The 27,075-nt window shown below is 37.8% G+C and overlaps 1 protein-coding gene and 1 long non-coding RNA gene across 2 annotated transcripts; one reads left to right on the top strand and one right to left on the bottom strand.

The window, feature by feature from the left end:
• Positions 1-1,771: 1,771 nt before the first annotated feature.
• LOC148016018 (uncharacterized) lies at positions 1,772-2,209 on the top strand. The gene is made up of 2 exons (XR_015688174.1): positions 1,772-1,928; positions 1,960-2,209. It is a non-coding gene; the product is annotated as an uncharacterized LOC148016018 (long non-coding RNA).
• LOC148016017 (UDP-glucuronate 4-epimerase 1-like) lies at positions 2,126-8,735 on the bottom strand. The gene is made up of 12 exons (XM_087664733.1): positions 8,370-8,735; positions 8,149-8,230; positions 7,335-7,507; positions 6,824-6,917; positions 4,235-4,321; positions 4,020-4,085; positions 3,817-3,876; positions 3,537-3,601; positions 3,349-3,427; positions 2,922-3,163; positions 2,489-2,563; positions 2,126-2,339 (listed from the first exon to the last, which is right to left on the bottom strand). The coding sequence occupies exons 1-12, from the start codon at positions 8,534-8,536 to the stop codon at positions 2,222-2,224; spliced, it is 1,308 nt and encodes a 435-aa protein (XP_087520859.1). The 5' UTR covers positions 8,537-8,735; the 3' UTR covers positions 2,126-2,221.
• Between the last annotated feature and the right edge of the window lie 18,340 nt (positions 8,736-27,075).

The following is a 27,075-nucleotide window of genomic DNA, read 5'->3' as shown; positions in this document are numbered from 1 at the left end:
ATTCCAAAGAGGGAGCCTAAGAAACAGCTAACACATCCAAGGAAGGAAAAATGTATGCAATTTACCCAATCCCAACATGGGGAGGCAATGTCAATACATAACAATACTGGGCTTTTATAAGTATGGTAATTTCAATGAGTACAATCTAAATCCCTTAGCGAGGATCCATTGAAGGGTAGGCCCGAGGTAACTGTCGTAATTCCAAGTCCAATAGTGTACATTCGAGTTGTTGCAGTTAAAAAGCTTGTAGTTGGATTTCAAGACAGGGCATGCAGTCTACCTTCTTTGATGGGCATTGATTGCCTTGCCTTTTGTGTTGAAGATGCGCTTTTGGACTTGATTGAAAAGGTGGTAGTAGATTTGTTGCCACACTTTAACTTGTAGTGCCTGTGCGTGCATCTACTTCCTCTAGAGGAGGTATTGGGGCCACAAATAGAGTGAATGTTGATTTTGATATATTTAACTTAAAGTGGGTCTAAGGCACCTTTCAAGGAGCTTGACTCCTTTCCCCTTCTTGCTACCAATAAAATTAGCATCATTTTTAGAGATTATGAGGTTCTTGGCTGCAATAAGAATCATTTCCTTGTAGTAGGAGAAAACCAAATAGGCTTTGATTGCCTCACAGGGTTCTTTCCCTATCCAATTGGGAAAGAAGCATCATAGAACCCTGCACAGTTTTTGTCGTGAAAATAGTATCAACATTGTGCATGATAAACCACATAGCATGATTAAACCATAAAATGGTGTTAATTTTACATTTTGATTGATGTCTTGCTAAATCACAACATTTGATGAAGGATCAAAGAAAGTTAAAGAGACCATACAAACATTTGGCATTATATCTATTGTCATTCAACTTTGTGGATTTTGTGGCCAAATAGACACCATGCAGAGGTGGGCATCCATTTGCCTCAAACAAAGACATAGTGAGTGAGTGAGTGAGTGAGTGAGTGAGTGAGTGAGTGAGTGAGTGAGTGAGTGAGTGAGTGAGTGTGTGTGTGTGTGTGTGTGCATGCGTGCGTGCGTGCGTGCGTGCGTGTGTGTGTGTGTGATGAGGAGCACAAGTTGTGAAATTGCCATTGCCCTTCTAGGGTGAAGGGACCCGATTGTATAAGATAAAACTTTATACCTTCACAATCTTGTATAAGATATCAACTCATTTGTTTGTGTCATTGAATGCACAGGGGTGGGGTGCCATCAACCAAAAACATGTGAGATAGCATGTAGGTTCAACATTATCGCATTCTAATCTTCACAAGTTGAGGATAATGAAAATGTCGAATGGATTCTAACTAACACTTAAATGATATAAATGAAGTCTAGAACAAGCTAATGACTAGGGTGAATAAGGTCAAAGGTGGTTCAACTCCTTTGGTGAAACTAAGAAAAAGACACGCCGAATTATTCGTTGTCTTGAATTGATATGGTATTCTCTCTTATTAAAGCACTACATGTAAGATTCAAAAGCTTGATAAACTTAGCATTATGAAAGTCAATGTGTACAAAAGCCTACAAAATTATTCCACTTAAATTTTGATAATATAATTGAATTTTTGTACTTAATGGCTTTAAAATAGCACTTTTCTTGATGCCTTTTTAGTACTAGATGTGGGGGCAATAACTTAATGATGCCAATACGCAACAAAAAAAAACTTCTCAACAAGATTTCTAGAGGTAAAGGAACCCATGGCCCATACAAACGTTGATACAATGAATGAACTCTAATAGACTCATGGTAAGTTCCAATGCCTCTTGAAAGAATGAAAGCCTCTTGTGAATTTCCTTGGGGGATGTCATTTGTACATCAGCCAATTATGGCCCTTTGTCTCAAAGGTAGAATGTACATGAGAGAGGCTTCTCTAGCAAGCATCTCTATACAAAGGGAGATCAATGACAGTTTTCATTATACAAAGGGAAATGGATGATAGGTTACATTATACAAAGGGAAATGGATGATAGTTTTCATTATGATCCGGCTACAAAATGAATAGGCAAGATGAATTTTGGTTGTGTATATATAAAGTTATGGAGATGTGAGGTGGAACTCATTAACTAAAGGCTTTTATTGCTTATGAAGAGTACACTACCTCATAAGATCACAAGTTGGTGAATGAGAGATTAGGAATTTTGGGATGAGAGAGAGAGAGAGAGAGAGAGAGAGAGAGAGAGAGAGAGAGAGAGAGAGAGAGAGAGAGAGAGAGAGAGAGATTTCATGTCACATCTAGTAAGGTCTGTACCCTTTCAGCATGTCTCCATGACCACCACCTTCTTTATAGTAGGACTTGTACCATTTTACAAATATTTGCAAGCCACTTTCCAAATCGGTTGTAGGATTGTACCTAGAAATTAAAAGAAGAATAAATCACAATGTATGCATCTATTTGAACATGGTGCTAGATTTTAGGCCCTTACGTGCATGAATTATTTTGCAAGATCAAATTATGACAAAAAATCTCAACTAGCAAGAGTAAGTGAAGATCATGGTTACCCCAAAGCAACTTTGGCCTTAGTCACATTAGCATGGGTAAACATGACATCTCCAGTGCTAGGCATGGGAATAATCCTGCAATAAGGCCAGAGCAAGCTACTGAATCATGAAGAAATGACAGATTATGGCTATATGCATGTAGTGAGCATACAATGTGTCACTTGTGAATGTGACTCATATAAGTGATCATCTAGAATCTCATCACAACGGAGCAACTTTCAACCATTTTGTGACGATGATGACAATATCTTAGGATATGATGGCTTGGAGTATGATTTGTAATTTATTTAAGTAGAGCAAGTGTGTGCATAGAAACATGTATATGCACATGCTTGTATACACACACATACATATGGATGCAAGTACTGCACACACACACACGCACGTACGCACGCACACACGCATGCATATAACCTTGTAAAAATTTACTCACTTGCGAATGGCCTTTCTCTTAAGGTGTTTTTCCAAGATACTAACAAAGTCACCCACTTTGACAGGTTGTGTATTCCCTAGATTGAAAATACGAAATTGGGCCTTTTTCCTCTTTTTGCCTCCACTTCCTGTGCTTGGAAGGGCCGTGTCCAATGAAGCCACGCAACCATTGACTATGTCGTCAATGAAGGTAAAGTCACGAGCCAACTCCTCCCCATGAGGACCGTGGAAGATAGTAATGGGCTGCATAAGCACATGAAAACTATATTACCACCAACTTACAACAATGTCTGCTTAGTCCTGCAAAGACAAATTCCATACACATACATTTTTTTTGCTATTATGATATTAGGAGTGGTGTTGATAAAAATTTACACTTCAAAGCTAAAACCATACCAAAAACAAGAAGTGACAATGTGTTTTAGTACCTTTCCCTCAATAATGTTCCTTGTGAAGGAGAAGTATGCCATGTCCGGTCTTCCCCAAGGGCCATATACAGTAAAGAATCTGGAACATTAAGCTTCAAAAGTTGCTAAATGTGCTTTTGAGTAGGTAACCTATGGAAATTGTGTGCTACCTAATATATGCAAACAAATGCAAGTTCATAACTTGTTACCTCAATGCAGTGATTGATAGGCCATAGATGTGATTGTATGTGTGAGCCAAGACTTCGTCTGCTTTCTGCCATCACAAGCAAGCAAGCATGAGAGGGCAAGGTAGAGGGTAGGTGCAAAGCTACCTAGCAAGTTTTGATAAATCCTTATGGATGGTGTTCATGGTTGACCAACTCATTATTAATATAATTGAAGCTACATATGTGGTCTCATTATAGTAACATATATTAATATGGCATAGATTTTACGAGAGAGAGAGAGAGAGAGAGAGAGAGAGAGAACCTTGGTAGCAGCATACAAGCTGGCTGGATGATCTGTTCTATCATCCTCTGAGAAGGGAACCTGGAAGCAGTCATTTAAAAAATAATAACAATAAGTCATATTATTAAAAATAAAAATTCATATTGTGAAATTTAATTTTGGTTAAAAAATCGCATAGTATTATTATTTGGGGGGGGGGGGGGGAAGGAGGAGAGGGGAGGGACCTTGGCGTTGAGGCCATAGACACTGGAGGATGATGCATACACGATGGCCGGTTGCGGATCGCTATTCTGGAAAATTCGACAAAGAAAATATATAAACAAAAGGCCTAATCCCCAGTAAGTAATTAACGACTGCTACCTTTTGGCGTTTTTTATTATTAAAAAGCAATTTGGCCTTTTTTAAAGAATTTCGGTTAATTCGGAGAAAAAAAAAAAACCTTGCACTGCTCCAGCAAAGTGACGAATCCACCGACGTTGCTGTGCACGTAGGCGAGAGGCTTCTTCACCGCATAGCGAACGCCAGCCTGGCAAAACCATATAGATTAAAAAAATAAACCAACATAAATATGAACAAATCAATAGTAATGAGTCATCACCCACCCCGCACACGTCACCTCTCTTTCTAATAAAGTAGAAGATACCATTTGGACTTTAGTCGCGGCTCCCAACCAAGATTATTTGTTATATGAGGAAGAGCTTATTCCTCTAGGCCCCAACTTGCATATCTTTGGCCATGGCCCATGATGTGCCCTACCCTTTCAAGACCCTTTATGATTGAGAGCTCACCCATTGAGTGCTAGCTTAGCCACTAGGATGGGTGTGTGAGAAATGATTGTAAGGTCATCGGTTCAAAATCTGTGGCTTTGCAACTCGATCGTGCCTGATCCTTTGAGGTAAAGAGAGTGAGATAAAACCCAACCAGAAACACTAACTGGCCTAGCCAATGTTGCCAGCCTAGCTCACTATCCATGCTTCGCATAGTAGGCATCATTGCCAAGCTCACGAGGCATCGTCTTAAGGTAAAGAGATTGAGATGAAAGCTCGACCAAAAATAATAGCTAGCCTAGTCAACATTGCTAGCTTTGGCTTAGTAGGCATACATCATTGCAAAGCTCGCAAGGCTCTGTCTTAATTCAAAGAGTTTGCATTTTTTTAAAAAGTTCCATTGACATACATAACTATAGTGACCTGAATATCAAGATGATTAATAAACCTCTTCCAAAAAGTTATCTTGGATTTAACCCATTTTGCTATTTTACTAGTGTTGTGCATTTGAAATACACAATAATAGCATTTAGGAACAAGTATTTGTTTGCCCTTTTGGGATTCCATGCTTTTCAAGCTACCCAAAATTTGCTTGTTTGTGGTATTGATTCAACATTGAATTTTATTGCAATGAAATAAGAAACAAAAAGATGGCATTTACGTTTGAAGAACTCAATATGGTGAGAGAAGCCTTGGCCTAAAACAATGAGCCAATAAGGACCATGACATCAAATACATGATAACCACATGCACATTACTAATGCATCCCATGTTAGACCAATAACTTACGTGAGGTATCACATAAGTTTCACACTCTTGAGATGCCTCTCTTTGAATAAAGAGGAGAGGAATCCCTGAAAGGAAAAGGATATGTGAAGTTCCTAAATTAACCATCACCAACACAATGGTAAAGTTCTATCATTTATGGTAGTTAATGCACTACAATCTAGTCCTCACTCTACATATCACTTGGAGTGTGAGTGGAAAGTGTCTCAAGTGTACATTCTTCGACGTAATAAATGCGATTATTTAAAAAGTAGCATGCTGGATTGTGACCTTGTCCTCCAAAATTGTTATTGTAGTTTGAGTGTGATTGTGTTTTACCTTATTGAGGTCAGTTTGCGAAAATGATGGACCTAAACTCATCTATATGAATCTAAACACCATGAGAGGATTACAATATAGTGATTACAATATAGCCCTTGAAGACGTCCATCAAACCTAATGAAAATCCCTAATAATAGTGACCTTAACCTAACTCGATAAAATTAGAGGCCCTCATAGTAGGACTTACCTACCTTTGAGAGACTAGAGGCCCTTCAAGAAGGACATCAACCTGAGAGCTTCTTGTCACCTCATGCCAATGAAGCCTTCATGGATTTCTGCAGTATTGAAGTGAAGCTACTTTAAAGCACAAGTTCTTGTTCCAAGTGAAATAACCATAAGTTATGTTGGACTTTGTGTGGTGAAATACCCTGAATCCATAATGCAAGTTTCTTGTTAAAGGATTAAATGGAATGGATAATGTATAAGGTGTTCCTTCCAAGGATGGTGCCACGTGAGACCTCGTAGGAGTTTTGCAACTAAAAATGAACCTCGTTTTGCCTCCTTACTTATTGAAAGTTTGGCTACCTTTATTTTGAAGGTTTGGTCAAGACTCTTAGTGTGGTACTACCCTTATTGCATTGGATATACTTTTTAATGGAATCTTATGATTGAGGGATGGCCTATTCTCTTTGAAGTAAGAACTCTTGCACAATCACAAGAAGCCTTAGACATTTCCTTGTGTGAGAAAATGGGCTCGTGTCACTTGTTTTTTCCGTATAGTATTCATCGAGAGGCACCCCACACCTAGCTCGAGAGTCAAGAGGGACGCCATACCTAGCTATGGCAAGGCATGCCTCCCAAGCAGAAGCTCATGATATTGTCATATTTCACAATGTGGGAATGGGGAGGCACTGCATACATAAGCTAGGGGCAGTGGGCTGGCAGCCCCAACGACTCACGGCGCTGAAGTTTTCCACATCAGGAAATTACAGTGGGAATTTGTATAGAACTTGTTGTAAAAGCTTGTCAAGCGGCCTATGGGACAAACGTACAAAGAAAGTATACCTACTTTTGTTGCTTGCCAACCTACTGTGTGATGCTGATAGGCTGCACCGCCTACAACACGAGATGATCAACCACCCATTCTCATCTCATCTATCCAACTCAGTGAAACCACAGAGAGAGAGAGAGAGAGAGAGAGAGAGCGAGCGCACCTGAGCTGCTAGATGCAGAACGTGTGTAAAAGGAACCAGCTCAAAGAGCTTTGCCAGCAGATGCTGGTCATTTAAGTCTCCCTCTGCAATGAATCTGCTCACACACAAACAGTCACTTGTTAGATGCATGCATTTTGATCCGACTACCTCACCATTAATTAATGCTGCATTGCCCCAGTACAGCTTGTCATTACTCACCTTCAACTAATACTACACTGAACCACCACTCAAGTGCCTGCTCATTTACAAAATTCAAATGCTTAAGCTACCTACCGAACGAGTGCTTCATCAAGCGAAATCAATGTCAGTGGCGCCAGCCATGGATCTAGTGGCTACTCAACAATCTCCAAATGGTGACATGTATCCTACACAGTGTCAAGCTGCTGCGAAGTAGCCTAGCATTCCTCACATGTGCGGATTAGTCACAGGGGATCACTTTCACAGCCATAGTGGCAATTTGCTATCATGGATTGTGAGATCTTAATGACAGAAACATATATAGTACACTCACATGCCAGCTTTCTGCAGATTAGAGGCTCTTGCCCTTTTCAAAGCAACAGGGTAGTAGTCATTGAAGTTGTCCAAACCCACAACTCCATCTCCTCTGCTCTTCAATGCCAATGCCACATGAGACCCAACAAATCCTGCTGCCCCAGTTACTAATACAGTGAGCTGCCCACTTTCCTGAAAATTTTAGCACTATGTGTATTAGATACAGTTCTTAGGACAAAAAACTATTCGATACAATCGTCATCCTGGTATATTAGAACAGATCAGAACAATGGGATTGCTGTGTTAGATTAGGCACTAGATCGGAAAAATGCCATTGCGGCGAGATTAGTATCATGCATCGCTTAGATTGATGTCCAGACACTCGTGGTCAAATTGGTGCAGCAGAATGGAATACGCACTGGATCAGAAAGATGACATTTCTGCTGTAAGATTAGTATCATGCACAGCTTAGATTGATGTCTGCAACACTGGTGTCAAATCAGTGCAGCACAATTGTCTGTCCTGGCAATTGTGCATCTAACTGTGCCTCAAGGTGATGCGTCACTTGTCAGCAGTGTTATTGCTTGATACCTTGAAAGGGTTCTTCAAGAATGCTTCTGCAGGTGATCCTTCAAATCTGGCCAAGTGGAATAGGGTAGAACTTGCTGTAAGGGGGTGGGGGTTTTAGAGATTGTTTCGTATTAGGGGAATGCTGTCTGTAAGGATAGGCTTTAGAGTTTCTTCCCTACTAGGGGAATGCTCCCTGTGAGGAAATGTTTGTGAGAAGAAATGCTCTTAAATGGGTTGAGACAAACGAAAACAGAGACTCTTGCCTGCCTCTGAGCAGATTGCAGAACGGCCTTCTCCCAAGCAGCACCTGAATGAGTGGGGTTTTGAAAAAAGAAGCCCCAACCTCTGCATACGAAACCATAAATCCAGAACGTGGTTCAGATGAGAGGTTAAAATAATGAGAGCAGATGCAAAAAGGAAGGATTAAGTGAATTAAGGAGAGAGAGAGAGAGAGAGAGAGAGAGAGAGAGAGAGAGAGACTCACAGGATCAGCAGGAAAAAGAAGAAACAGAGAGTCTTAAGCCAGCTCAATTGTCTAAAAGCAGCTCGGGAGAAGAAATAGTAGCTATGGGGGCGTGTCTTGTGGTAGGAGTCAGCCTCCAGGAGCTTGACAAGGTGAGGGGGGAGGCCTTTAGGGGCAGCCATATACATGGGCAATGGAGGACCAGTGGCTATAGAAGGTGGCAAGCTCCTCTGCGGTGGAAGGGCCACAGGAAAAGAGAGATGAGACAGAGGTTCTTATAGAGCGCTGATTCATACTTCCACAGACTGTATTTCTCTCTTCATGATCACAGACACAGACACAGAGAGAGAGTCTAGAGAGAGAGAGAGAGAGACTCAGAAGCATGCCCTGCCATCCTTCATTTAAACCCCTCTGGCCCATCATCTCAAAAAACAAAACCATATCTCCATTGGAGTATCCCCTTTTGGGTAATTCACACATAATTTATTTAAAATGCCCATCCTTCCTCTTTCTCACCTTTTCTATTTATATAAAAATGCCATTCTTTCTTCTTTTTGAACAACAACAATAGCACTTCTCCTTAGCATTCCCCTCCCCTTTTATCACCACATTTCTCTCAAGAGAAACCTTTGTTCAATACTTTAACATTTTCTCCATTTTTGGGGGTCCTTTTTATTCCACCCTTCCCCTGCATGGGTTTTGCAGATTCCTCTCATGATTCCTTTGTACACAGCTTGTCTCACACAGCCTTCAATCAATGGTGCCTTTGCATACATATGCATGTTTATGTGCATATCTTGTGAAACTTTTAAATACATGTATGATTGCATCACAATGGAAATCTCCAAACCAAGATCAAAGCAAACTACATTATATCTGGGTTCTAAAACTCTAATAGCCAACAAGAAGAAGCCACCAGCCTCACCAACTCATTTTAACATACTTGCCCTTCTTCTTCTTCTTCCAAGTTCCACTTGCCTTTGTGATGACAAAAATAATTGATGACTCACTCTCCTTAAAAGAAAGACCACAAAATGTACATTAACTTCCTGTCTTCAATACTAAAGCCCCTTGTCCCATGTCACATAGTTCCAAGAACTCATCCAATGTTTTAAAAAAAGCACATTACCATAGTGCCACCCCACTCACAATGTTGAAAAATCAAAGTTTTAAAGATGGAAATTCCTTTATCTCAAGAATCTAAGAGGTATTTTTGTAGATAGTCAAAGTAGATTTGCAATTTAATATTAAAATCCCTCACATCTTTATAAATTTTGGCACCTTCAAACTCAAAATGTGAAGGTGATTTTCCAAAATTTGAAGGTGGGGTTACGCTATATCTAGGTTTTTAACGAGCACTCCCTGCCTAGTGGCAATACTAACAAAAAACAACATCTTCATGTACTTTTTTCAGCTGGAATTCTAAAAAGGCTATTGGAATTTGGTTATGATCTTAAAATTAACAGCCAATTTCTGAAGTATTGCAATCATAAAACCACTATTTCATACATATTTTGAACATGAAATTTGGTTGATTTGGAAACTTGTTGCCATTTTTAACGATTGAGAAAAAAGTTTTTCGTGAGCGTTGCCTAATATATACAAGGGAGCCCGCAAGCCAAACCCCAAGAACTTGCTATGTTTGTGAGGATTGGCTCTTCTCTAAGAGCCTTGGGCACTTGGGCCTCCAAGGTCCTCTTTAATGTAAAAATAAAGGATCCATGCACACACCAGGAGCAATTGCCTTTCATTTTGACATCTCTAGATTTGCATGTAGCTAATCCCTATTGGTTGAAAGAGACAACTACATGTGTAAAAAAAGAAATTTTTTTAGTGAATACTGTAGCGAGTTTTGCAAAAGTGTCATTATCTTATTCAAACATGATTCTTGTGACCAACATTCATCTTTCTTCCATTAGAAAGAGTCAAATATCCAAGTCAGTCATCATGATTGTTGAGAGAATTCCTCAAGTATGTGACAAGCATTCATCCATCCTCAAATGAAGCCATTGATTTGAAGAGGATGTTGTTTTCATTTCATTATAAGTCATTTTCATTTTGTTGTGAGGTAGCATATCTCCACGACTAGTCATCATGATTTTTGAGAAAAACTTTCTCAAGCATGGAAAAAGCTTGCATCTATTCATAATCTCACATTATATCGAGCTATTTACTTTAGCGGATTTATTTTACATCATCCTCTTACTAACTAAGCCCTTGAGTGAAATACTAAATTTTTCTAGAGGCGGTGGGGGAATGAATAATAATTGTTGTACTACCATCATCCTCATCTAAAAGCTTATGATATCAATGCTCATTGCTTTTCAGCCTTGCTCTAGGCTATACTAGGTTATAAAGCTAGTAGCAACTGCTTTAGATGTCACACCGACATAAATGCTCACTTGTTGTAGTCATGTTATTTCCACATAAATGCTCACTTGTTGTAGTCATGTTAGGAAATACGTCTCTATTGTCCATGCAAAGTGGCAAGCTTATGTGTCAAGCTTTTGGTTAGATTTTGAAAGTGATTTGCACTAACTTTTATGAGGTCATAGCCCTTACCACTAAGGGTTTCAATCCACCATTACCTTTACTTGGGTTTCATGTGGAATGGTGATTGTACCCCACACATTACTTTTTATGAACAAAAGAAACATGTTACTCTTCTACAAAAGACTTTATGTTGATAAAAGAGAACATCCAAATAAAACCTTGTGTGGAGGCCATGTGAAGTTACAAATCCATCAAAAGCTCATGTGGTAGTTGATACATGGACTGTGCTAATCTTGGGCAAGTTTTTCTTTACAAATCCATCAAAAGCTCATGTGGTAGTTGATACATGGAATGTGCTAATCTTAGGCAAGTTTTTTCTTTACCTTGATAATTTGAAGCGGCATGTTGAAATTAACCATGTGTGAATCCCAAAACATTCAATATCGACATAGTTTAATATGAGCGATTGAATGTGCTTATCTATAAGTTGGAAAACATTGGTGATGCATGGATTTATTGTTTCTTTGAGAGCTTCCTTGAACAAGTGGAAGAAAATATGTACAATCAAGTGGAAGAAAAGCTGTAAGAGAAAGGAAGGTTCTATTGAGACCTCTCTTAGGAAGGCTACTCACATGGTAAATTTTGATATACATATAGCACACATGAAACTTGAAATGTCTCTTCTTCTTCTTCTTCTTCTCTCTCTCCCCCTCTCTCTCTCTCTCTCTCTCTCTCTCTCTCTCTCTCTCTCTCTCACATGAAACTTGAAATGTCTCTTCTTCTTCTCTCTCTCCCTCTCTCTCCCTCTCTCTCTCTCTCTCTCTCTCTCTCTCTCTCTCTCTCTCCATGGAGATAGATAGACACACATAAACATGCAATAACTTGTGATTTATTGACTTATGGTGTACACATATGTGTCTATGTATTTGTTCAAAATTTTGGATATATACACAAGAGTCAAGACAACATATGCGCTATAGTTGTTTTCATCAAGCCCTCTTTCTTTGCACGGGCTCCACCTCTTACTTTGTCCCTCCTTTCAAGGTTTGTACCATATGTACTCTCTCTCTCTCTCTCTCTCTCTCTCTCTCTCTCTCTCTCTCTCTTCCTTTGCCAACTAGCATCCATGCTCTCGAGTCACATTGCTACCATACTTTTCCACAACAGCAAACGGAACCTTACATTCATCACGACTTCTTACATTATAGTACCCCCTTTGCACAACCATGTACATCCAAGTTGCAAACCTCCTAAGATCTAAGATCTTTTCTCTCCATCTCAACCTTTTGACTTTCGGACATCCCTCCATAGTAAGAAGTACACAATCGAGAATAGAATCAACCATAGGACACACCCCACTATCACTCCAAATTCCAATTTCTCCACATAGTGCCCCTCGCAGCATCAAAACCTCCTAATAAATAAAATGTGACCCTAATGACTACACATAAATGTCTCTCATGATTCTTATTTTGTTACTAAAAAGAATCCAATACAAATGACTATTTGGTACTTATGGTATTGTTCTCTTTGTTGACTTCATCTTTCTAACATGGTTCAATTTGAGGGTAATGGACACTTGAACTTCACAATACCTCACATTTTTATATCTAAATCCATTGATAACCACATTGGGTCTTAATGTGTATAATTAGTAGAGGATACAAATAAACCATCTATACAAAATAAACTCCAACTGACACTTCCATATAGTAGATGCTAGGCGGGCTTAATGTTACTTAGTCTCGCAATTTACATAAGAGCCACATATAAACTTTGAACATCAACTAGAGAGACAATAAGTTTAAGTCTGTTTGAGAATAGAAATGTGCCTTAAGTAAAAGACACATGCGATGCACTCTTAAGTTTCAAGGCTTGACCTCACCTCACGTAAATTGTTGTACATTATGGCATTTACTGAATCCTTGTTGCACATGTTATGTTTCTTATGCACATGCTTTTGGATGGCTATCAAAGAAATAGAAACCCAGACATCTATGTTACTCTTGGATATCACAATCAATGTTCACAAGAGCCTAACTTAATCCATTTTTAAAACAATCACCTTCAATAAAATTGTCATCTAAGCTTAGTCTTTACACATTAAATCTAATTGGAACTTGTAGTCTTATTGAAGGATGATTGGGAAAAACATAGTGTGCACCCTCTCAATCCTTGGACAAAACTTCTTCAAACTCTTATTTGTTTACATTTGTTTGATGGTTGAGGCTAATCCATATTTCAAGGTTGCAATGGCTTTAAAGGTTAGTTTGCCTAGAAGCAATTCCTCACATCTCTTGAGATCTATTTGCTTGAGCATGATATCGATTTTGACAAAGAGGAGACATTTACGACACACATGAGCCTCTAAAACTTTTGTTGCATAAGTTAAAAGTGGATTATGCAATTCTCAAGTGGCACGTGTGAGATTTAGAATGAGTTTGGTGAAGGATTGCTAGGTTATTACATAAAGTTTTGACTATTAAAACTTCACTAAAGAGTGAGTTGAATTGTTACTCATTAGCATTAAAAAGCATGGTGCCTTAGCAATTAAGACCCAATTGTAACAAAGAAGAACTTCAACCTTTACAAAATCTTAGATAAAATTGAGGTCAAGATTGCTTTTTCTTTTGGGATTTCCTACCAAGTCGGAAAGTTGGACAATCTACTTTCAAGTTGGCAAGTAAAAGCTATAGAGGCTAATTTTCTTCAAGGGGGCTATGTGCTTTTAAAGCCATCCTTTTGCATGGCAATGGCTCATCTCTAAGCCTAGATGGGTGATGGTAATAAGTTAGCCTCATTGAGAACATAAGGGGATTTTTTTTGCAAGCAAATTTTGGAAAAGCATAAGTGGGCCACCTTCTAGTGAGAGGTACAGGTAGATAGAGTTAGAGGATGGTAGAGGGCAGTAGAGAGTGGTAGAGAGAAAAAAAGCGAACATAAGAATGAGTCTTTCATTATTTTTTCAAGCTTGTATACATGGACACTTTTTGGAGATTCTCTTTTACATTGGACGATGGGTTGGCTCTTTGAATGGCCTTCTGGCCTTAAGATACCTACTTTTAGGACCACCATGTCCTTCCTCAAATTCTATAAGACTCTTTTACAACTTACATGGGCGTATGCCTAGAGCCCTTATAATGGATTACAATATAACTAACCAATTATTTGAGAACATTCTAAAATGTTTATTGCAATTGGGATTCATCCATATGCTTCTTCTTCACTACTCTTTTCATTTTGTTGTTTCCCTATCCATTTTTGTTATGGTTGACATTTTATTCTCCCCCTTAGATGAGTGTTGGTCCCTTTGGCATCTAGCATCCTCATCTGATGCATAGTGTTGGGAATGACCTATTGGTGGCCATGGAAGATGAGGTGCTTCTTGATGAAGATGTATAACTCATCACGAGTGAGGGACCAAACACCTAGAGACTAGTCATGTGAGGTAAAGATGATCATGTCAAAGTTGATGATCAGGCAGGTGATGGAGGTGACCCAAAAGTCGTGGCCCTTGAGGGTGGCTTTGAGCTATATGATTTCTACAATTCCCCTCAAGGTTCACCTTAAGTCATTGATGTACTTGTGACAATTGCATGCACTCCCTAGGGTGTGATTGCTTCACCGTGCAATGTATGGTATGTGTGTGACTGCAATTAGGAGTTCGGTCAAACCCCCTAGTAGCTCGAGGCTAAGAGTATATTGGTTGTTGGTCCACTTCTTTCTGTGGGTTTGTTTTCAAAATCCAGTTCAAATATTACAAAATTTTTTGAGCACTTTGATAGTGTCACAAACCATTATATATTTTTTCCATATGTTGAAAGGTACATCCCTTCAATGTTCTATCTCTTGATGATTTGTCTTTAGGATTTTTGCTCACTAGTGTTTTGGTTCCTAGAGAGCACTAGAGCCTAATCTATATTGACATTCCCACAAGAGAGGTCATCTTTATGAATTCTCTTTTGGGAATTCATAGCCAATCAAATATGTATTGTCAATGGACACTCTTTATTTTGACTTTTATTGGTTAAAGTTTATACTATTTGCTAATAAGTTAATATTTACAGTGTTGCTAAACTTGTTACTACCCACTTGGACACCAACTTTGAAAACATTGCTGATCCTCAAATGCCTTTCAAGTTTCTCCTTCAAGAGGTCCCATTGCAAAATGACATATATAGTTGTAGGTGGAGAGTGATTTCAAATGCTTCTAGGACAATATATTCAAAGTTATTGAATGTAGAGGGGGTGAATGTTAGTCTCTTATGCCTTGTCTTTTTTATTTTTAAAGTCTCTTGTAATTCAAATAGCTTATATACTTTGTTGCAGTGCAGAGACTATAAGTCATACATGTGGTATATATGGGAGAGGTGTATCGAACTAGTTTTGGATAGGGCAAATTACTCCAGTGGACCCTGACTCCCCTCTCCCACCTAAAACTTCCAAGGAACAGGCAACAATGAAGGGCAAAGGCAAGAAAAAGAGAACCACAAAAAAGAAGAAGTCCTCGGGATCGAAAAGGAAGGGGTCCAAAAAGAAGGGGATGCTTGAGCTTTCTCCATTGAAATTTAATCCATCTCCTCTAAAGCCCCAAGAGAAAAGAGTGCATGAGAAAATCAAGTTCTTCGAGCAACCAAAGAAAACACCTAATAAGAGGAAACTAGTGATGTCGAATGAAAGTGATGAACAAATATTTGAAAGAGGGAGAAAAGTCTTGAGGGTGGAGACGTTGAAGATAAGAGAGAAGCTCAGCCTAAGGGTGGAGAAGCTGTAGACCAAGGAGAAGCCAAAGAACAGCTTGAGGGTGGAGAAGTTGAAAATCAAAGAGAAGCTAAAGAATAGCCTATTTTTCTATTTGTACATTAGTAAATTCCCCTTGTATATTTGTCGTACAATATTCTAACCTACGATGTAATGAAATCTCATTTTGGTCTTACCCATGTAAGATGATTTTTTGTTCATAGACTCATAAAGAATTGTAAAGTTCATGCCAAGCATTTTGTGTAAAATTGTACTCCAATTTTGTAACCCATTTTGTTCCATGAAAGATGATTTGTTATTTATAGAATCACTATAAAGGTTATACCAAGAGTTCCTTTATAATACTTATCAGCATGTATCATTCCCCAAAACTTGTCAAGATTTGAAGAATTCGGCTAAATAGGAGGGAAAACCACAAAATGGACTCTACTATTTCAAAAGTGGAGGAGACAAGAATACCATATTTTTGTCCATGTGGAAAAATCTCTTTGGCCCTTCCTTAATCCACAAATTAATAAAAGTGCATTTTTTGAAGCGTTTTTGGCCCTAATGAATAGCTCATGACAAAATGATAATTGCTTCTTGAATATTGAAGCAATCCTTTAATGGCTCAAGACATAGCACAAAATGACTTAGATTTAGGGCTCAAACAAAAGTCAAAACCTTTATTGCCCTTACTTAGATGGCCTCCTACAATCAACACTCTTGCCTGAATTAGCACCTTAGCTTTCTCACTTGCCTTCATGCTTTCCCAAGTGGCACTCCTTGAATAGCACGCTTGTTTTAGGACTTTACCCTTGCACTTGGATCACTTGAGTGGACTCTTCTTCATCACTCAAATTGCTCGCTTGCACTCGAATGACTCAAGGGAAGTCACTTGGATTGCTCAATTCTCACTTGAGTGGACTCTTCTTCATTGCTCAAATTGTTTGCTCACACTTGGATGACTTAAGAGAGGTCACTCAAATAGCTCGCTCACACTTGGATCACTTGAGTGGGATTATTCTCTCACACTCGGATGAGAGGTCACTCAGATAGCTTGCTCACACTCAAATCACTCATGTGGACTCTTCTTTATTGCTTGGATTTCTCATTTGCAGCTTGATGACTTGAGAGAGGTCACTTGGATAGCTTACTCACACTCACATGACTTGCGTGGACTTTTCTTTCCCAATTAGATGACTCGAGTGGTTTCACAAGTGATTCTCTTCACTCGAATCACTTTAGAGGAGTCACTAGATCCATGTAGCCACATGTAATGGTGGTTTTCAACTTTTTATGCTTGTGGGGATGCTAACATAATTCAACTATCTGTAATGTAGTCATTTTAATTCCTATTTGGCACATAGCCATATCACTCATTTGGTAAGGCCTCCTTTAGTGGAAATTCAACACCATTGAGTATGTAGATCTTATTTCAAGGATGATTTGGCTTAGTCACATGCTATCATCTCTTCAATCACTTTGTGCGATACTTATTGATCATGTGACTCTTGTATTATGCAATTACCCACACAGAGAGAGAGAGAGAGAGAGAGAGAGAGAGAGAGAGAGAGAGAGAGAGAGAGTTCTTGAAATTCATGAGCAAGTCTCATCACTGTAGGAGAGACGCAGAGTGGAGGGTGCTCGCCACAGTGAGCCCACATGGCTACAAATTGTTGTAAGAGACATAGAATTTTCCTACTTATATTTGGGTAGAGACAAATAATACTCATCATGCAAAGGGCATGGTCTAGGAGGTTGTCTTGCTATAGTCCTTTACAATGATAGAAGCTTTAATTTTTGGCCATAAGGAAGAGGTAGGGAGAGCTCTAGTAGTGAAAGTGGATATCATCAAATGCAAAGATGACAATAATGATCTTTTCCACTATTAGTCCTTAAATTTCCTAGGGTATAATATGATGTCTTGAGAGGATCTTTAAATGTACCTTTTAAAACTTTGGACACCCCCTTTGTATTGGTAGTTGTACCCTCTATATAAGTATATGTATAAATGCACCGCCTATGTTTCCATGGAATTCTTCATGGTTTCACATGGTTAATCATCTTGTCCACATATTTGTAATGATTAGTTGTGTAAACATACAATCATTGAACTAGCACTTTATGGTCATCGTGGTATTTGACATTGTTTTGTGCTTTTTGTAATCCTCAAAAGGAACTCTAGAATTCCTAGTGACTTTTGAAGTGATATTAATACTAAAATATGGTTGACCTACATTTTCTTTTCCTTTTTTCTCAATATACAAGGTAGTTGATATTTTATCCTTTATGGAAATCTCGTGTGGACTTTTAATGGATCTATTAGTAGAGGACTTACAACTCAACTCAAAACATTATGTGAAATTTCTACCTTGTTCTATGTGATCTTTTTATCCTTCATGTCATGTTCCCTATCATCTTTCATTAGTGCATACCAAGTATTTCATCTTATCAAACACTATATCTATGCTCAATCTCATTGTACCATGGGCTAGGATTATTAAAATAGTACCCTTTTAGCTAAGGGACCAATAGAAACACATTTTTTTACTTTGGGAACCATAGTGTCCCTTGTTTCATCAAGAGTGCATGAACATATGTAATGCATCCAAACACTTTCAAGTGTGATAAACTTGGTTTTCTATAAATAAACTTTTATCCAAATTTGTTTCAACACCCATAATGTGAAAAGTGCATCTTTACAAGTACCCTATGTTTCTAAGGTGGTTTTACTATCTCTATGTGGATTATAATCATGCCTATTGATGTTCTTTCATGTATATACTTAGTCTCTTTAAAGTTTACCACTCTCTAGAAGAATGTGTATAAATGCATCCTTTCTATAATTCAAGGTCATATGAATATGACATTGATATCTAGAACTTGAACCCAATAGTAGTCACAATGTGTACACTTTAACCCAATAGTACAACATGATGTAGCATCAACATGTCCAACTTTGACCTCATAGTGCCTAGTCTATATCTGTGTAACCATACAAGTCCAGTGGTACCCCTGTAGTATAGAATAAGACATAGTTAAGTGTAGATACGACATAGTGCAATGTGCACTATACTACATCCAAATGTGGCTTCATGGAAGTTGCATAAATTTACTCTCCAAACCAATAATGTAGTTTAAATCTGCCCTAATGACCACTAAATAAATAAGATTATCCACAGTCTTTCTATACATAGTGTCATCCTCAATCACATTACCCTTATGTGCACTAAGCTTATCATTGGCATCCAAAGATATTGAGATTGGCTTACAAGTAGCCATACTATATTTTTTCAAAATATCCAAAGTATATCATCTTTGTGACAATTATATACTCTCTAGATCCTGATTATCTCTAAACCAAGAACATAGCATAGCTCTCCCTAATTATTTATTTCAAACTCAGCCTTGAGAAGACTCTTCACATGATCAATCTCTATCTCATTATCACCCATGATAATCAAGTCGTCTACATATATAGTGATGATGAACAGAATACCCACATCACTGTCACATACATAAAGTGAGTAATCAGTATGTGCTCTACATAATATAATGCTAACAAGATATTCCACAAACCTATCATGCCATGCCCTAGGTGCTTGTCACAAATCACATGGTTGAGAGACTTGCTTGAGCTACTGCACCAAACACACACCACATATACAAGAGATGAGAGATGGAGGCCAACACATTTTCTTGTTGGTTTCTTCTTCTTCTTTCATACACAATAGAATATACACAGAGGATAGATAAGATGCAACATAAAGAAAAGTGGCCTACTAAATCAAACAATGCATAACTAACTATACTAATCGATTGGTGCTATAACTATGGTAGGTGTAGATAGGTACAATAAACTAAATATAATAAGTGATAAGTTAGTGGCCATGTGAGGATTATAATTTCGATTGACGTGATAAGTGTAGACATGTAGACCCATCTAACCACGCATTTCATCATTAATGTCCGCATGTGTTGAGCTTGCCATCTCAACACTCCCCAGCTCAAATATATCTCTACAACTCCAAGTAAACTTTGAGATTTTTGAAGCTTCTCTACACTCAACGCCTTTGTGAAAATGTCAGCTACTTTATCCTATCACCTGATAAATACCAAGTCAACCTCTCTTGCAAGTACCTTCTTTCTCACCACAGAGTGGTAGTGCATCTCAATATGTTTTGTCCTAGCATGGAATACTAGGTTCCTAGCTAACTATATGCTACTCATGTTGCCACAATGAATGACAATTGAACCATCTCCCTGCACATCCAAATCTCCTAGTAACTTTTGCAACTATACCACCTCAATGCTGCCATAGCAACACCTCTATACTCAATCTCTATACTTGATAAAGCAATTATAGGTTACTTTTTATTGATCCATATAATTGTTGTAGTACCAAGGGAAAACATGAATTTGTTGGTAGATCTTCTATCAAACATGCTATCAACCCATCTACATCTATGTATGAAAACACTTGAAATGATGCTTTCTAGATATTTACATAAATTGACTGATAAGGCCAACAACATAACTCAAGTCTAGCCTTATGATAGTCATATAAATCAAACTCCCTATTATCCTCCTGAATATAATAGGGTCTTCTATATCATCCTCAACCTCAACACTCAACTTCACATTTTGTTCCAATGGAACTGAAAGAAGCTTACATTGTCATACTATACTTGGACAACATGTCCAAGCTATACTGCCTTTGAGATAGCCATATACCATCATCACGTTCTATCATCTCAATACTAAGAAAGTATCTTAGCTCACCCTAATCCTTTATCTCAAACTTCTTCTTCAAAATGCCCTTAACTTCAACAATCCCACTACCATTGTCACTTATAATGATCAAGTCATCCACATAGATGACTATGATAACCGAACTTGGATCTCCGTCTCTCACATAAAGTGAGTGATCGGCATCAAAAACATAAAGTGAGTGGTCGACATAAAAAACATAAAAGCCAATGCTGACAAGGTACTCTCAAATCTTGTCAAACTATGCTCTGGGTTCTTACTTCAACCCACAAAGTGCCTTCTTTAACCTACACACATATGCATGATGCTCTAAATCCTCATAACCTATTGATTGCTCCATATACACCTCTTCTTGCAATTCACCATGCAAGAAGACATTCTTTATATCTATTTGCTACAAACTCTAACCTTTGGCTATTGCCAAAGTAATCAAATATCTAACAATTGTCATCCTAGCAACTAGACTGAATGTCTCTTCATAATCTATGCCATGTGTTTGAGCATAGCGTGTTGCAACCAGTCTATCCTTATACTTGCTAATAGAACCATTTGCATTATGCTTAATTTTTTAGACCCACTTATAACCAATAGCTTTCTTGGCCTTAGGCAATGGTATGAGGTGCCAAGTCTTATTGGCATCTAATGCAACCATCTCCTCATCTATTGCTACATCCCAAATGAGCATGACCAATAACATCCCCAAAACAAGTGGGCTCAACATCCTCAATCACCTTTATCATATAAGCATAATGATAAGTTGTATAACCTTCAAAATCAAATGTTTTAATGGGGTATTTAATCTTACTAGACCTTCATGTCACTCGATCGCTTAGTGGAGCCTTCACATTGCCATGTGCTCTATGTACACCTAGCGTTTGACTAAAGGAATACCAAGCTCATCATCCAAACTCTTTGAACCACAAGAAACTCCATCAAACCTCGAATGACTAGTAGATGCATAATTACCATCTGACACATTCTTCTTCTCTTTGTCTTTACTTGCAACACTAGTAGATGCACTTGAAGATGTGGAACTGCTCCTTAGTTTCCCATACTAAGGGCTAACTATAGACGTAATACCAAATGATGTTTTTGGTCCACTAAGGCTTCGTGATTCTTGCTTGTCTTTCTGCACATAACTACCACAACCATGATCATCACCCAATGCATCACCACTAGATGCATATCAACTACTCACCTCATAAAAAATAACATCCCTGCTCACTCTAAACTCACTTGTAACAGAATTATAAAAATGATACCCTTTCTGCTCTAAAGAGTATCCAATGAAAATGCATTTTTCAACCTTTGGATTAAGCTTCCTTTGCAGCTTATTTGGCAGATGAACATATACATACAACCAAACAATTTCAAGTGTGATACATGAGGCTTCTTACTTGTAAAGCATTCTTCAGGGGTCATCCAATAAACTATAGCTATGGGAGTTTTGTTCATAATATAGATGAGAGTATGAATAGTTTCAAAATAAAACATATTTTGGCATATTATTTTCAGCCATCAATGCCCATGCAACTTCTGTAATATGCCTAATTTTTCTTAGAGAGGTATTATCCCTCTCCATTTGACCTCAAGCACTTAACTTTCAAGCTTGTTTCTATTTCAGCCTTGAAAGTTTTGAAGTACTCAAATACATCACTCCTTTTCTTCATGAAATATACCCATAGTTTTCTTGAACAATCATCAATAAATATAACAAAATATTTGCTCCCACCAAGAGATATGTTTTGTGTAGGCACCCAAACATCTATATGCACAATATCCAGCATATTTTTGCTTACATCTCTATCATTGTGAAAAAGGTTGTCTTGCCTGCTTACCAAACTGACATGGTTCACACACTTTATGAAATTCTACAACTCTAAAAGGAGGCAACTCTATAACTAATCCTTTCTTTGCACATTTATATGTCTAATTCATATGTCAATATCTCCAACCACTCCTTTTCTAGCATACATAGCAACATTCATACTAGAAATTACAATATCTAAAGTAAACATGCGGCCAACTCTACTTTCCTTTGCAACCAACCTATACTTATCATTAAAATATTTATGATATACTGAGCAGCCACTTGGTTATGTGGATGACAGTTCTCCTAATTATGTATGTAGGCTTTGTAAGGTATTATATGGGCTGAATCAAGCACTATTGAGATGGCAAGCTCAACCTTGGGTAAGTTACTTATGAATATATGTGTGCATCACGTGGGTTCAAATAAGGTATTTCTAAAATACCATTTTTATACATTTTTTACATACAGAAGAGTGTAATATAAAGGGGTTATTTATAGATTGAATATAAAAAAGGGTTATGTTTTATTCATGAAAAATTCACAAATAAGGATATTTATAAATAGGCCTTGAACGCACGTGATGTAGAGGATATACATATAGTAATTTCCCTGAGATCTCAACAGATGTGGATGTGGTTGACGGACCACATGGTTAGATAGTTCCATATCTCTACACTTAGCACGTTAGTGGTCATTATGATCCTCATATAGCCACTGACTTATCACTTATTATATTTAGTTTGTTACACTTACCTACAGTTGGTATAGTTATAGTGCTAGTCAATTAGTATAATCAATTATGCACTGTTTGACTTAGAAGGTCACTTTTCTTTATGTTGTATCTTATCTATACTTTGTGTACATTGTATTGTGTGTAAAAGAAGAAGAAGAAGAAACTAGCAAGAAAATGTTTTGGTCTCTCTTCTTATTGTATCTTACGAGTATCTTATCTATACTTTACAAGAAAGCACATTTAACATCCATCAATTGTATGATCCATCCCTTTGATGCAACTACTGCCATGACAATGCTCACAATATCCATTTCAGCCAATGGAGTAAAATTTGCTCATAATCAATGCCATGAGTTTGCACATACCCCTGGGCAACTAGCCTTGCCTTATAGTAGTTAATTGATCCATGGGACTTATACTGTCCTTTTACAATTGTTAGTACAGTAAGATACTTGTTTAGACTTTCCCTTTGAGAAGAAGGGGAATCCAAGCCAATGTTCTTCTTCTTGACTATCAACATAGAAATCATATTTGAAAAGTTAAGGATATCATCTATAGTATTCAAATATGTTTTGTATCTCTAGTACTCATCTTCAAGTCCATATGCTACATTAGATATGTGGCCTTTCTTACCATAATGTTTACATTCCCTACTATCACCAAAAGTCTATGGCTAATTAAAATCTACAACTTACTTCTTCAGCTCCCCCTTCCATAGGACTATCCTCCCCTATCTTGCTATGCACTATAACTTTGATCATCATCACCATCTTGGTCTTATCCACAAGCTCTACCTCTGGTAGTAGACTAAAACACTTGTTCAGACTTGCTCTTACTTTGAGAAGAAGAGGAGTCCAAGCCAAGGTTCTTCTCCCCAGCTATCAACATAGAAATCACATTTGAAAAGTTAGAGATATCATCCCTGGTATTCATAGACGATTTGAATCTCTTATACTCATCTCCGAGTCCATATGCTACATTGATAGATCCAAGAGCTTTCACAATACTCTTGATTTTTAATGTATATTTATTGATGGGGAGATTCATTCTTTTAACTTGATTGATCTCTAACTTGAGCTACAACTTTCTAGACTTTGAGTTTATCTCAAATAGCATTGCTAGATGCTTCTAAGCAATAGCAGGGATTTTAACTTCTTGGAAATATCCCATCATATTATCTGTGACACTCATAGATAGACAATAAATTTCTTTAGTTTGTGTCTACTTTCAATACTTCTTAGCCTTTATTTGTTTTGCAAGCATTTCATTGAGAGACTTTGGATCCCACTGCCAAGTCTCCTTCAATGTAATCCCAAACACCTTTGCCCTTTAAGAAATTCCTCATCTTGAACTTTCATGTAGGATAATTGTTCTTATCAAGCTTCTCATTGACAATATGGTTAAAACTATCACACATTTCGACAAGATAAATAGCCTTGCAAAACCTACTATCTACAACCAAGCTAGGTGGACCATAATCACAACATGCAATCTTTTTTATTGACTACATAACAATAGCTGCAATTTGCAATCTGTATGTAGATGCTCTCTATGACTTTAACCTAGGAAACACTTGAAACCTTGCAAATTTATAATGGATAACATTTACACCTATAAATGGCATATAAAACCTTGAAAATTCAGAATCTATAATCTCTACATCTATAAATGACAAATACAGGCGATTCTTTAGTCTATCCAAAAAATGCGACCAAATTCTAGGACTATAAAAGAGGAAAAAGTGTACCTCAAATGGCAAATTCCACTATGGGAAAGCCATAAATAGATAGTCTATAGTATATATATTCCTCTTCATGCTCATCAAGTTCATTACAATCAAATATTGTAGCCCTGCTAGTCTCATGAGCCTCATGTTGCAATATTTTGAGGTAAATCAAACAAGGTAAAGAGATTCTTACCCATTGCCTGTTCACTTACTTCCTTTCTCTGTCACCTTCACCTCAGCCTTTGATTCAACTTTGCATAGCCCTGGGATTGCTTTGATACCATGTAAATAGATAACGGGAGAGAGTTGAAGCAACCAAGAGCATATATACAATGGAGACTTGAGCACACAAAGAATTAGGGCTGAAATCTTTTTCTTCTTTTTTCTTTTTCTTCCACATAGAAAAGATCTAGTCCATAACATGATAAAAAAACTAAAATGAAAGTATAATTGTAGAATCATTGACATCTCCTTCATGTTGGTCACCTAACACACTAGTGAGTATAGTCCTACCATATTATCAAGGTGTATAGTGGCTCATGTGGAGCTTGACATCTCAACAAGTAGAGTGGTGGACTCTTGGTTGAATTCCCAAGGTTTTAGGGTTTGGTAAGGGTATACACTCACAACACATGAGAGAGGCTTGGTAAAGTCATGACTTCAACCCATTACTTGGCAGGTAGTTCCACCTATGTTGCTTTAGCCCACTCTTTAACGTTTACCGTTAATGGCCAAGATTGGGGTATTCTCCCACTTTTGTTGTGGTATTTTTCTCAGTTTGTAATGCCATCATGGTGATCTCTACACTAGAAGCATTTGCAGTTCTTTGCAAAGTGGTCAATCCTTCACTTTTTAGCTGAAAATCATCATGATTTCTCCTCTTTTTATTATTTTTCTTGCCTATGGTTGGTTGACCCATACTACCACTAGTCCTTTAATGCCAATCCCTCCTTTCTTGCTTTGCACTCGAGTGATCGTGTTGACTAGAATTGGGATAGGATCCTTATCCTAATCATTTTAATGTCAAAGAGACTCGAAGAAACTGATGGCGTGATTTCCTTACTACTGCTCACCTTCCATCTAGAGAAATTTTGCACTCAAGGCACCATTGATCCACTTCATTCACTTTGGGTTATTCTTGCTTTTGAGGATATCATGAGGCTACAGGTCCTAAATGTTTGTAAGTTTAGTGAGCTATAGCCTCTTATGGTTGAAGCATTGTATGCTCTTGTACTTGCCCCAACATCATGATTGGTACTGGCTGATAGTGCATTAGGATGGAATGGCCCTGTTTGTTATAGCAAACATAGGGGTTGGTGTACTTCTTATATCCATTGGTTCTTTAATGTAGTGCATGGGAGGATCATTGAGAGAATGTCTAATGATTGGATTGGAGATTTAGGTATCCTCAAGGGATTGAGTTTTTCTCTTTGTCCCACTTGTTTTTGCTCCAAGGAATTTCATTGAATTCGATAGAGCTAGTTGTGGTGCTAATTGAGGTTACCTTGGATAAATGAGATTGTGATTGGATTATTGATATTCAAGATTTGGGTTACGGCTTGTAAGCCTTTGAAAAGCTCTACAATAAGTGGTCTCATGCCCAATATGTCCATAGCTAGTGCAAGTATGTCTTGGTATTAATTCAGAAGGGAGCACGGGGGATTCACTAGTAGTAATAAGGAGACGTCACCTGCGTGCAATAAATATATGAAAATACCCCTTATCTACCCCCTATTTATGGGACCTTACCTTATAAAGTGTACCTTCCTTCCCTTAAATAACCCCCCTCCCTTACACTCACGTGGTACCATACGGTAAACCCTAGTGGACCCCCCTGGGAAGGGAGATGGTCTCCACTACAATGAATGCATTTAATGTTTCAATGATAAGATCATGACTGCTTTAGTGTTTTGACTATATTTAGAAGCTCTTACCACTGCTTCTTTATATTAGTCATGAGGTTTTGTATCCTTACTCATCTCAACTTTGACTCAACTTAGTTGATGATCTTTTCAGGTACCTATGGCTTTCTTGTCTCTACTTCTTTCTCTATCAAGCTCATCAACTTGGATAGCCTCATCTAATACATCATTAATGCTAGAGAAATGAAGACCTAAAATTCTTAGGCATAGTTTTGTAAATTCTTTAATCATGTGTCCCCTTGATAAATGCTTTTGTTATGGCCTTGATGGTGGGTCTTTTCATAGTGGGGATTCTCTTGAATAAGCTCCTCACTTTTGAGATAGTCCCTCATACTCTCCTCTTCTTATTAGTTGTTTGATATTCATGAGCTAGATGAAGAGGTTATTATGACTGCCAATTTTTGTGAAGCACTTAATGACAATATCTCTAAGAAATGTGAATGAGGCTTTTTAGTGGTATTAAGCCTTGAAAAGATACGAGGAAAGAGAGGGAACTTAAGCTCTTGCAAGACAAACAATACAAGAAA

Source organism: Lygodium microphyllum, chromosome 23 (genome assembly GCF_053477565.2).
Source record: "Lygodium microphyllum isolate KBCC chromosome 23, Lygodium_microphyllum_v1.1.10, whole genome shotgun sequence".
NCBI classification, from domain to species: domain Eukaryota; kingdom Viridiplantae; phylum Streptophyta; class Polypodiopsida; order Schizaeales; family Lygodiaceae; genus Lygodium; species Lygodium microphyllum.
The sequence above is the reverse complement of the archived record's forward strand: the minus strand, read 5'-3'. Positions and strand labels throughout refer to the sequence as shown.